This window comes from Zingiber officinale, chromosome 11A (assembly GCF_018446385.1).
Source record: "Zingiber officinale cultivar Zhangliang chromosome 11A, Zo_v1.1, whole genome shotgun sequence".
NCBI lineage: Eukaryota > Viridiplantae > Streptophyta > Magnoliopsida > Zingiberales > Zingiberaceae > Zingiber > Zingiber officinale.
In genome coordinates, this window is record NC_056006.1 from 28,747,046 (window position 1) to 28,759,566 (window position 12,521).

Consider the following 12,521-nt stretch of genomic DNA (forward strand, 5'->3'; position numbering starts at 1 on the left):
GCTTGAATGTAATAATTGATCTAGGCAACAGATTTAATTACTTAGAGGACTCATTGTAAAAATCTTCTCACACTTGCCATTGACGCTGTGTCATTATAAATATACACATTACTCAAAAATAAAAAAATATCAAAGAAAACTTAATTGACAATGATAGAATATGATAAAATTTATTTAAATGTAAATAATATAATAGGGAAAGTTCAATTGCATAAGCGATGCTATATAACTAACCCTACTTAATGAAATAAAAACATAAGTGATTGGTTTACATCACGCGAATATTTAACCCATGGCATATTTCCGAGTCCATGACCTGGCAGTGGTCTCGTACTTGACTCGATCAGTCTTGTAAACTCGAGCGATCTCAAGAACCAAAGGATCATCAGGGTTGGGATCAGTGAGGAGTGAGCACAACGATAACAACACCTAATTTGAATTCAGATTGCCAGTTAGGTTCTCTTTGGTAGCATCAAGGAAATATAGCCCAATAATCTTCTATAAATTTCTAAAGATACCACCTTAGATATTGTCAAAGCAGGATCCATTCCTCCTTTAGAATGTCAAGGCAGATGCTGTCGTTGCTGTTGATATTTGGGTGATAGACTTGTATTCGAAATTTCATCTGCAAGATCAATGAAAAGGAAGCATGAATCCAGTTGAGATGAAATTCCTTAATACTGTGTTGACTTGAAAGGAAGGATATAGGAGAAAAGAAAAGTAATTAAATTGAAAAAGTAACAAATTATATTTTTCTTCATCGCTAACTAACTTCATCACTTAACAATATTAAAAGGCCTACCTTTGGTGGATTGAAGGGATAATCTGGTGGAAAGTGAATATTCACTAAAAATACACCGCCTGCAAATGGGCTATCAGCAGGCCCCATAATGGTGGCTTGCCAGTGGAACATGTCCTCACCAACCGGACCTAGCAAAGTTAATGGACAAGAAAAAATGAAGCGGATGTATTAATAAATCAATTGATAGATCTATATCAAGTATAATTAAAATTGAATAGTCCGTAAACTATTTTAGGAATAGAATATCATAAATTAATTTCTCGAGTGAATAAGAAATTAATATCTAAAATGACTTATGAAAGATTGGTCCAATGAAATCAAACAAAGATAGCGCCTTGAATATGAGCGAGGGTCATGGACATAAAATATATGAACACTAATCCAAGAATGCATAACTGTCAATTCTCATACGGCCATTAAAGGTTAAGAAATATATCAGGGATTAAAACCCAAGATAGAACTGTGAAAAGGATAATATTAATTAATTAATCAGTCCTTCCATGATTTCATGAAGCATTCTTTGATTCCCATTGACTGCATGCAACAGCTCGAATAGGAAATAATAAATGCGGGCAATGGAGAAGCAATTTGGCAGCAAACAATCAATCACAGACCAGCAATTGCATGTAGAATCAATCACAGACCAGCAAGAATAATCTAGTTAATTAAGGTAGTTTTGCAAAAAAAAAAAAAAAAAAAAAAAAAAAAAAAAAAAAAAACCTTTTGTAAAGTTGTCTTTTCACCCTTTGAGGGTGTCTTGACACCTCTGGGAAGAAACTTGCCACCCTTATTAGTTAATATCCCTTACTCTTGTTCAATTCACTCAATACTCAAGTTTGAGTTCTCCTATTGAATTCTCCCTCTCCTCTTTAATGAATTCCAGAGTTTCGAAAATTCATTTGGACTCAAAATTTAGATTACACCTATTTCAAATCAAAAGTCATGGTATCTTGAAAGAAAATTATCAATTAACCTGCAAGCACTCATCTTAATGAGAGAAAACTTGCCTTTAACTTAACATTAATTCTCTTATCCAAAGGGATAAAACAACACAGGGGGTGTCAACATATATAGAGATGAGTTGGCTGACCAGAATTAGTAAATCAGTGATGATGCTACTACCCGAAAGGGTGCCTCAATAGCCAAAAGTATGTGTCGAGAATCTGAAAGAGATAATCTATGTCGCCATACCAACACCTCACCCATTTGAGTTGTTGTTGACTTGTTAACGACCTGACTTACCGGGCCCAACATGGACCAATCTCATTAATTGAGACCAACAACATGCAAAAGTGAATCGGAAAGGGTGGAAGTTTCATTAGTTTGATTTCACATTTGTTAGCATAACATGGTGGACGACAGAGTTCGCGCCGTATTTTGCTAAGATACCCAGAATGACTTGTTCAAATACATTACTTGATTAAAAGATCATCAGAGCAACCAGAAACAGAGTCTACCTGCACTGCATGACAGGGGCGGGTCCATCTCCAAGTCCTTTAACTCCTTCTGTAGCCTCTTGGAAGCCATAATTAAGCAGCGAATCAGAACGACTCTAATCATAAATAAACAAACAAACGCACAAGTAAGTAATCATGGCGTTTAATTTAATGCAACGAGAATGCGATTCCTGAACAAATAAATCAAACATTGGAACCGATCGGCAACCGGAGAAAGGGAGAGAGAGAGAAATTATTACCTCGCTAAGGTCCCTTCCTTCGCCTCTCGAATCGCGAGCGAGGAGAGTGCGAGGCGGCGCTCGGTATTTATAGGTAAAAACGTTGGCTTAGGGTCATGCGATGATACATCTCGGCCGTGCAATTCCAGCTTGCCTGATTCGGCAGGCCGCCGACTAGGATGACTGCGAATCAGATTCTGTATCCTTCCTTCCATATCTCGATTATAAATATGTATCCATACTTCCTAAAAAATTCCAGCTTGCCTGATTCGGCAGGCCGCCGACAATTGGGGGATGCAAATCAGATTCTATATCCTTCCTTTTATATCTCGATTATAAATATATATATCCATACTTCCTAAAAGATCCGACATCTTCTATGTTAGATATCTCTCTTTCATTATATATCCTTTTATACCTTCCTTTCCAACGCAGCTTCGATTCGCCGGGAAGCACATGGGCGTCACCAAGGTGCTCGCCGATCTCCGAGCGTGCTGCCCGCAGCGTCCGGCCGTCGGGATCCTCGCCTTCGAGGCCGCCACCGTCATGTCTCGCCTCGTCTCCCTCCACCGCTCCCTCGCCGAGGAGGAAGTCCGCCGCTGTTGGAAATGGGGATAGTGGAGAACGTGGCCCATGTTCCCCACTACACATAATGGAAAGGTCCATTATACCCCTAATGGATTTCCCTATATAAAGGGAGTACGTCCAAGGCTCTCGGGTGTGTGAAATCGCGATCGTGCGACGAGAGTAAGAGGAGAGCATCCAAAGCGGAGGGATTTGGTTTGTGGAATTGCGGAGGGCTTTCCGATCCTGTGATCGCTCTTCCGATAGCGAGCTTCGTCATTGCCGATTGTGGATCTGCGGGAGATCGCTGTAAGTTTTTACCGCATTTAATTAATTCGTCTATCATGCATTTAGAACATATTTTCTACAATGGTATCAGAGCACGTAGTTATTTCTAAATGCTTAGAGATGAATTATAAAATCGTTGTACGGATGTTTTCTTGCTTTGTTATTGCACGTCGCTATTTTGCATGACTAAAGTGTCGTAGCATACACGCTATGCCAAATTTGTAAAATCTAGACCGCTGGATTTGCCGGTGATGACAGTTCATGGCCGTCGTTGGTATCCTGGCTGACCGGCTATGTGTTGGTGGCTAGGACAGGCAGAACCACTGTCGGCGATCTCGTCGAGCCTAAAATTAATTAGATTTTGGTACCGGAAAGGATCGACTGGCACCGGCAGAAGGTAGACATGACCGGCGATCGTGTCCGTCGCGGCGTGGACGGTTTACGCGGTTTGATTGAAGAAGGCGGCGTGGTAACGTGTGTGGCGTGCGCAATGTGCACGATGTGCACAACGTGGGACGTGGGGTGTTGCAGAGAAAACAGAGGCACAAAGTTCGGTTTTTTTTTTAGGATAAGTTCTATTAAAAAAAAAAAATGAAAACGAAATTTTTTGCTTTCGATCCGAACAGGTAACATGCATAGATTTTAAAGATATTTTTTTAAACTTACGTGTTTAAAAAAAAAAGGATTATTTATATTATATAAATAATGCATGTTAAAATTAATTAAAATTATGATTGTTGGTCTAATTTTAATTAATTAGGTGGGTTTAAATTGGTTGGTCCAATTAGACCCGGTTTAGATTAAACCATTGGGTTTAATTAAACCAATTTGATTCAACCCCAAATTAATTTGGGTTGATTAATTAGAGCATAGACCAAATATGATCAAATGACCAGATTTGTTCTAATAGGTCAGATTTGATCATAACAATTAGATTTGTTCTAATTGATCGGACTTAAACCAATGGGCATTGGTTTGATCAAACGGACCTGAGTTTGATCAATAAGTCTGAAATTGGTTGAAATGGACTTAGAGAAAAAGTAACAGAACATAGGTACAAAAATCCCTGTCCAATTAGATTAGTTCTAATTAAAGACAATGGACCAAGCTTAGGATCTGGATCCCTAATCAACCGATCCAATGGATCTGACCAATTAGATTAGTTCTAATTGTCGACTTAACTCCTGAAAATCGAGAAGATTTGTTTTTCTTGATTTATTATGTTGGTACTATGCTTGTATAAATTGAAATAAGCCGGTTTTGAACTGATTAGTCGGTTTTGTACTGACTTATTTATTTTCAATTTTTCAGATGGCACGGACGATTACCACATTGACTCGTCGCGAAACTCAGGGAGGAGATTCAGGAGATAGAGTATAACTCTGCTTATGGAGTCGATGGACACATTGGACGGCTTGATGATCTGTTTTGGAAACTTGAGCGAGAAGAGTTTCCAGTCCTCGATAGTTATAGCATTTGGGCTTTGATGCAATCATTGCCAGAAAATCCTAGGATGATAGCAGACTATATTTGGGGGCGTCATCAAGGACGCGTCACATATTCTGTATTATGTGAGGAGCTGCTTCATCATATGACTGAAGAGGATCCGGAAGAGTTCGAAGAGGACCCGGAAATGATCGAGGAGGAACCAGAAGAGGATCCAATTGTGGATCCAATTGGAAATCTTGAAGCTGTCATGCCTGGGATTACCCCAAATGAGTCCAGGCTGAGAGGGATTATATTAGCCACTGCACTAGTGTCTGTCCTAGTGGGAGTGGTAGTTGCCTATCTAGTTTATTAGAGTTCTGTTATTTTTATTATCGTTTTGTATGAACAATAGTTAGTCTATTTCATTCATGTCAGTTGGTTATATGTTAACAATTTGCAGCATAATTTTATATTAATGATATGTTCATTTATTTATGTTGTTTGCTTGACATGATGCATGATTAGTTCATGATATATTAAATGATTAGTACATTTAATTAAAAAAAATACATGATATGTTAAATGATTAGTTCATTTAATTAATGAATTCATGATATTATAAATGATTAGTTCATTTGTAGGGATGTATGTAATAGAATTGATTAATATTAATTTGATTGGTCATACGGATGATGAGTGAGAACACTGTTGTCACTTGATTTTGTAAACCAACTCAAAGTAATATTAAGTCAATCATAAATTGCATACATATGATTTACACTGAATACTAAATAATGTGTTTATTTATGATAGATTATGGCAACCAAAAACATAATAGCTGAACTCAACAAAGGTGAAACTTAATGGGGATAACTACAAGATCTGGCACCTCAAGATACAATATGTACTTGAGGAACAAGAAGTTTTAGAGGCTGTAAATCAGGTTATGGATGTACCTGTAGATGGTCCCACTGCACAACATAGACGAGATCTCGATGCCTATAAGGCATGGAAGAAAAAGGACTCCACTGCAAAGGGTATATTGATTAGTTCAATGGTAGACGACCTAGTTTTTGAATATGAGTCATATCTGACGGCTCATGAAGTCTGGGTTGCCCTTAAAGAAAAATACAGTGGAGTAAGTCTGAGCAAGCTTCGACAGCTGACAATTAAATTTGACAGCTACAAAAAGCGTCCGAATGTGTCAATGGTTCAACACCTCAGGGAGATGTCGAACATGATTCGGGAGCTTAAAACTGCTGGTCATGAGTTGACTGATGAACAACAGGTTCAAGCAGTTATTCGTTCACTTCCAGATTCTTGGGAGACCATGAAGCAGACCTTAACTCACAGTGAGAGTATCAAGACTTTCACTGACGTCTCACGCCATGTAGAATTGGAGGCGGAGAGAGTTGAATCCGCAAGGATTTCTGGACAAGCCTATGTGGCTGTAGGTTCTGCAGGATCATATGGATCCAAGAAAAAGAAATGGTTCAAGAAAGGGAAGGGAAAGAAGAGGGAAGCTGCTGTTATGGGACAAGGCCCAATCAAGAAGATAGTCAAGAAGACTGGAAAGAAACCTAAAAACAAGTTGACTTGTTTTAATTGTGGCAAAAAGGGCCACTTTGCTCGGGAATGCACTGAGCCGAAAAAGGTAAATCCAAGTGTGTCTTCTTTTCAAGAGTATTTTGTTGCTAGTTCAGTGTTGTTAGCTGATTCTTATCCTTTGTGGATTATAGATTCGGGAGCAACCAACCATGTAGCTCGGGAACGAGTTACATTTGTTGAGTACCGTCGGGTACCAGCTAGCAACAAGTGGATCTATGTGGGAAATAATGCAAGAGTTGAGGTCAAAGGAGTCGGCACTTGCAAACTCAACCTACGTGGTGGTAGAGTTTTATTTCTACATGATGTCCTGTATGCTCCTGAAATTCGACGGAATCTTGTTTCCGTTACGTGTCTTCTTGATTTAGGGTATTGTATTAATTTTTACAGTCGGTCTGTTGAACTTAAGATTGACTCAGTGTCAATCGGATATGGTTTTTTAACAAATGGTTTTATGGTTCTTGATGTAGAACCAGATGTCAATTATGCTATTGATGGTTGTTTTTCAAACATTGCTTTAACTAGTGATGCAGATATAACTGATGAGGTTTGGCATGCTAGATTAGGACACATAGGACAAGAACGTATGAATCGATTAGCTAAAGAGGGTCTATTGGGCACTCGAGCTAAGATTCAATTGTCTATATGTGAGCATTGTCTTGCTGGAAAAGCAACTAGGAAACCATTTGGTAAGGCTATTAGATCTGAATCAACATTGCAGTTAATTCATTCGGACATTTGTGGTCCAATGAATGTGAAGGCTAGACATGGAGCTTCCTATTGCATTACATTTATTGATGATTTCTCTAGGTTCGGTCATGTGTATTTGATTTCTCACAAATCCGAAGCATTAGATTGCTTCATTCGTTATATGAACGAAGTTGAGAATCAAACGGAACGTAAAGTTAAGACTTTACGCACTGACCGTGGTGGGGAGTATTTGTCCGATATGTTCAAGACAATATGTAATGATAGAGGGATTATTAGACAGCTAACAATCCCTGGAACTCCACAGCAAAATGGGGTAGCTGAAAGAAGAAATAGGACTCTTCTTGAAATGGTTAGGTCTATGATGGCGCAAGCTAATTTGCCAATCTCCTATTGGGGAGATGCACTATTAACTGCAGCCTATATACTTAACAAAGTGCCTTCAAAGTCAGTTCCATCTACCCCTATGAACGTTGGACAGGCAAAAAACCAGATTTGAGTAATCTGAGACCTTGGGGGTCAGCTACTTATGTTCATGATAGTTCTCACAAGTATGGAAAACTAGGGCCTAGAGGTAAGAAATGTATCTTTATAATGTATCATGCGACCTCCAAAGGTTATGTTTTCATAGGTGAGCAACTAGATGGAACCATCTCCGAAATAGACTCGAGAGATGCGACTTTTCTCGAAACAGATTTCCCAATCAGAGGTGATGTTGATAAAAATGTTCCTCTATTTGAGGAGGATGAGATATTACCAACAAGAGAGGTGTCAAAAGGGATACCTGAGTCTAGTCAACCGAGTGGGAGTGATATGTCGAGTCATGAGTTGACTTCTCAACAGCCCAACTTACGGAGAAGTGTTCGTAAGATCAAACCTAAGAAGAGGTTTGATATTGAGAATGAGGCATTGGTTACACTTCCAATTGACGACGATGAGCCTCAATCCATTGAGGAAGCATTGGGATGTACAGTTAGAGAAAAATGGAAAGCTGCAATGGTTGAAGAGATGGAGTCCATGATTCAAAATCATGTTTGGGACTTAGTCGATCTTCCTCCGGGCCGAAGGGCTATTGGGAATAAATGAATTCTCAAAATAAAGAGGAAAGCAGATGGATCGATTAACAGATACAAAGCTCGTTTAGTTGCAAAAGGATATACCCAAATGGAGGGTATTGACTTTGAAGAGACATTTTCTCCCGTACTGAAATTTGTATCAATAAGAGTTATTTTGGCCTTTGTGGCACATTATGACTTAGAATTACATCAAATGGATGTAAAAACCGCTTTCCTTAACGGTGATCTTGATGAAGAAATTTATATGGTTCAACCAGAAGGTTTCATTGCTGAAGGCCAAGAGCAAAAAGTATGTAGACTTAGAAAGTCTATATATGAGCTGAAGCAAGCGTCAAGACAATGGAACATAAGATTTAACGAAGTAGTTTTATCTTATGATTTTGAGATGATCAATGAGGATCATTGTGTTTTCCTGAAAAGGGAAAAAGGAAAGTATGTCATTTTATCATTATATGTTGATGATATGCTAATAGTTGGAAATGACATAGGATATGTGAATGAAGTCAAGAAGTGGCTGTCATCACAGTTTGGTACAACAGATATGGGAGAAGCTGAATACATCTTAGGAGTGAAGATCATAAGAGATCGTCCTAAAAGACTTTTGGGTCTGTCACAAGAGTCTTATATAAATAAGATGTTACATCATTTCAGCATGTCTAATTGCAACATAGAACATACACCTATTGTGAAAGGTACTGTGTTGAGCAAGAGTATGTGTCCTAAAACTCCAGAGGAAATAGCTGAGATGAATAAAAAACCATATGCCAGTGCTATTGGTAGTTTGATGTACACTATGTTGTGTACACGTCCCGATATCAGCTATGTTGTGGGCTTGGTCAGTCGCTTCCAGTCAAACCCAGGACCGAGACACTGGAAGGCAGTAAAAAGGATATTCAGATATCTGAAGGCGACAACAGATTATTGTCTCTATTTTCAAGGATCAGATATGAGTCTGAAAGGTTATTCAGATGCAGATTGGGCTGGAGACTTGGATGATAGAAAATCCACATCAGGCTATGCATTCTTGCTAAATGGTGGTGTCATCTCCTGGAACAGCAAGAAACAAGCTTGTGTAGCTTTGTCGACTATGGAAGCTGAATATGTGGCATGTTCAGCAGCTGTGCAAGAAGCAATCTGGTTGAGGAGGTTTCTGAAACATCTGAAAATTGCTGAGGATAGTGGGAGTCCAGTAACTGTCTACTGTGACAGTCAAGCTGCAATAGCTTTTTCCAAGGATCCCAAATATCATAGCAAAGGCAAGCATATAGAAATTAAATATAATTTTGTAAGGGATATTGTGGCTAAAAGAAAAGTCATTCTTGAGTATGTCCCTACACGTGTTATGCTTGCAGATCATTTTACTAAGCCAATGACTAAAGAGTCATTTAAAGAACATGTAAAGTCTTTGGGATTTCGTAGAATGTAACAATATTGAAATAACAATCAGACTTTGTGTTATGATTGTGTCATTTGTCATAATTTATTCAGTATATATGTTGTATTTGTTACATTCATGTAAGATCTCGGTGAGCATGTTGGCAGGTGGAGATTGGTCCACTCACATGGATAATCATCTCTGTTTGTTAAGTACAAATAGGGGTAAGACCGTTACTTATGAAACAGCTTACGAATCTGAAATTATGATACCTATAAGTTGAGGTCGCCTTGATAATTGTTTCAAGATGAGATCATTTATGTAATGATCGAAGTAAATGAACCCACCATTTACTAAACCTGTTGAAAGCCAGATTAGAATTCATATGTTGAATTCAGGATTAGACGTTAGGTATGTCTAGATCGAAATCTGTACGATGTTAAATTTGAAGACAACATGCACTCTTTTTAGTAAAGAGAATAACATCGTAGCATGTGATTCATACCACATGTGCTATTGCGACAATAAAGGTAGTATGAGAATGAATCTCTATTCTCTACTATGTGAGACCTTTGAGATTATATGTTAATCTCAATTTTTGCCTTAGTGACTATTTAGCTGTCTACTTGAAGTTTTAATCAGTGTCTGCTACTTTAGCGTGTATCCTATGGCTATGGATGATTCGGTCTATGGAGCATAACTAGGAAAGCGACTGGTTAAAATGAATTGATTCTAACTAAAAAGGAAGATTAAATATATTTACATCTTTTGTTGTTATTCACTGGTCGACTCATTTCTGTTATGTACGGAAATGAATGTGAATATTGGATATGGAACATGCTCATGACATAATGGTCATTATAAGGGATTAGAGATGTTCATATCGATGTAAATGAAAATTATTTAATCTGGGTAAATAGCAAGACATGGATATCTTCAAGATAATGGCTATGTGTCACTTGAAGATTGGATGGATCCTGGATAAAGGCTATGTGCCACCAAGAAAGTGGCTAAGTGCCATAAAGAGTGTGTCTCTAATTTATTTGAGTAGCTAAGTAAAGTGTAACAACTTTATTAGCATTGATTACTCAAAGAGCGGCTAAGTCAAGGTGTAACAATCTTCTTAGCAACTATCGCTCAGTGTGCTTGCTGTCGCACGAACCATTTTCTCTAAGTATGGATTGGATGTTCTCATATGGTCTATGTGACCAAACTCTCTAATAGTCTATGTGACTTATTAAGTCTTTGTGACTTGCCTGAATGAACTAGTCTTAGTGACTTACCTTGGACGAGTGGGAGATGTTGGAAATGGGGATAGTGGGGAACGTGGCCCATGTTCCCCACTACACATAATGGAAAGGTCCATTATACCCCTAATGGATTTCCCTATATAAAGGGGGTATGTCCAAGGCTCTCGGGTGTGTGAAATCGCGATCGTGCGACGAGAGTAAGAGGAGAGCATCCAAAGCGGAGGGATTTGGTTTGTGGAATTACGGAGGGCTTTCTGATCCTGTGATCGCTCTTCCGATAGCGAGCTTCGTCATTGCCGATTGCGGATCTGCGGGAGATCGCTGTAAGTTTTTACCGCATTTAATTAATTCGTCTATCATGCATTTAGAACATATTTTCTACAGCCGCCTCCGCGCCGGCATGCGCGCCCCTGACGTCGCCTACTTGACCTCGAAGGATCAGGTTTTTCTCCTCCGCGTCGCCGGCGCCGAGCTGGTGGGCGACCTCGACGCGGCCGCGGCCGCTGTCTCCCGCCTCGCCCCCAGGTGCCGCGACCTGCTACTCCACGCCTTCGACGGCCTCGGCCTCGGCTCCACCGCCAAGCGCGCGGAGAGGCGGGTGAGGAAGATGGAGTGGCACGTGGCGGCGACGTCAAGGCTGTACGCGGAGATGGAGGTGCTTAATGAGCTTGAGGCGACGGAGAAGCGCGCCCAGCAGCAAGAGCAGCAGGAGTGGCGCCGGCACAGCGATCCGATACAGGTCCAGAAACCGCCGTCGACGCCCGACCCGGTTCGCTTCCAGCTCCGGTCGCAGGAAGACAGGGTTCGCCGGCTAAAGGAGGAATCTTTGTGGAGCAAGACCTTCGACAAGGCTGTGGAGCTCATGGTCCGAACCGTCGTCGCTGTCTTCTCCAGAATCTGTGCTGTCTTCGGCGTCTACGTCCTCGGTCTGCCGGACGGTGATCTGACCAATTTCCTCGGGAAGCACTCGTCAGGGCTGCTGGAGCGACGGGTGGTGCCGCAACACGTGCCTTTCCTTCGTAACTCTGCAACGATCATGAGAACGCCGATGGAGATCGGCGCGCAAGAAACGCCCTTCGATCGTTTGAGGAAATTCCTCAAAGAGTCCCCGACCACCGTCGGCGGGTCGGGCCTGACGTTGCGGTACGCCAACGTTATCCTGGCTGCCGAGAAGTTGTTTCAAGAACGAAACAGAGTGGAGGCAGCGGCTGTGGAGGAGGAGCCGGTGGCGGCGGCGAGAGAGGAATTGTACGAGATGCTGCCGTCAGGGATGCGCGCGGCTGTGAGGGCGAAGCTGAGGGAGTGCTGGAGGAGGGAGGGGGTTCGGCTATCAGAGTTGGACGAATCTCTGGCGGAGGGCTGGAGGGAGCCGGTGGCTGCGATCCTGGCGTGGCTGGTGCCGATGGCGCGCGACACGGTGCGGTGGCAGGAGGAGCGCAACATGGACCGGGAGCAGAGGTTCTGCACGCGGCCACGGGCACTGCTACTGCAGACGCTACACTACGCTGACGTCAACAAGGCGGAGGCAGCCGTCGTGGAGGTGCTCGTCGGGTTGAGTTGTATGTCGTGGTACGACGATCGGCGGCAGTGTAAATCGGAGCTTGAATTATGAAAAAATTATGCAATCTGCATCTTAAATTATTGAGTATGTTTTTTTCCGGATGGAGTCGGGTCTGGGTTGACCTAAATATAAGATTTAGTGGAATTTTTTAAGGGTGAAATTGAATTTTATTTTAAAAATTAAGATATT

At 41.0% G+C, this 12,521-nt stretch overlaps 1 protein-coding gene and 1 pseudogene across 1 annotated transcript; one reads left to right on the forward strand and one right to left on the reverse strand.

Annotated features, from left to right (window-relative positions):
• Nucleotides 1-285: 285 nt before the first annotated feature.
• Nucleotides 286-2,329, reverse strand: LOC122032362 (annotated as a pseudogene).
• Nucleotides 2,330-11,129: 8,800 nt separating this feature from the next.
• On the forward strand, nucleotides 11,130-12,383 carry LOC122031321. The gene has a single exon (XM_042590447.1). The coding sequence runs from the start codon at nucleotides 11,130-11,132 to the stop codon at nucleotides 12,381-12,383; it is 1,254 nt and encodes a 417-aa protein (XP_042446381.1).
• The last annotated feature ends 138 nt before the right edge of the window (nucleotides 12,384-12,521 follow it).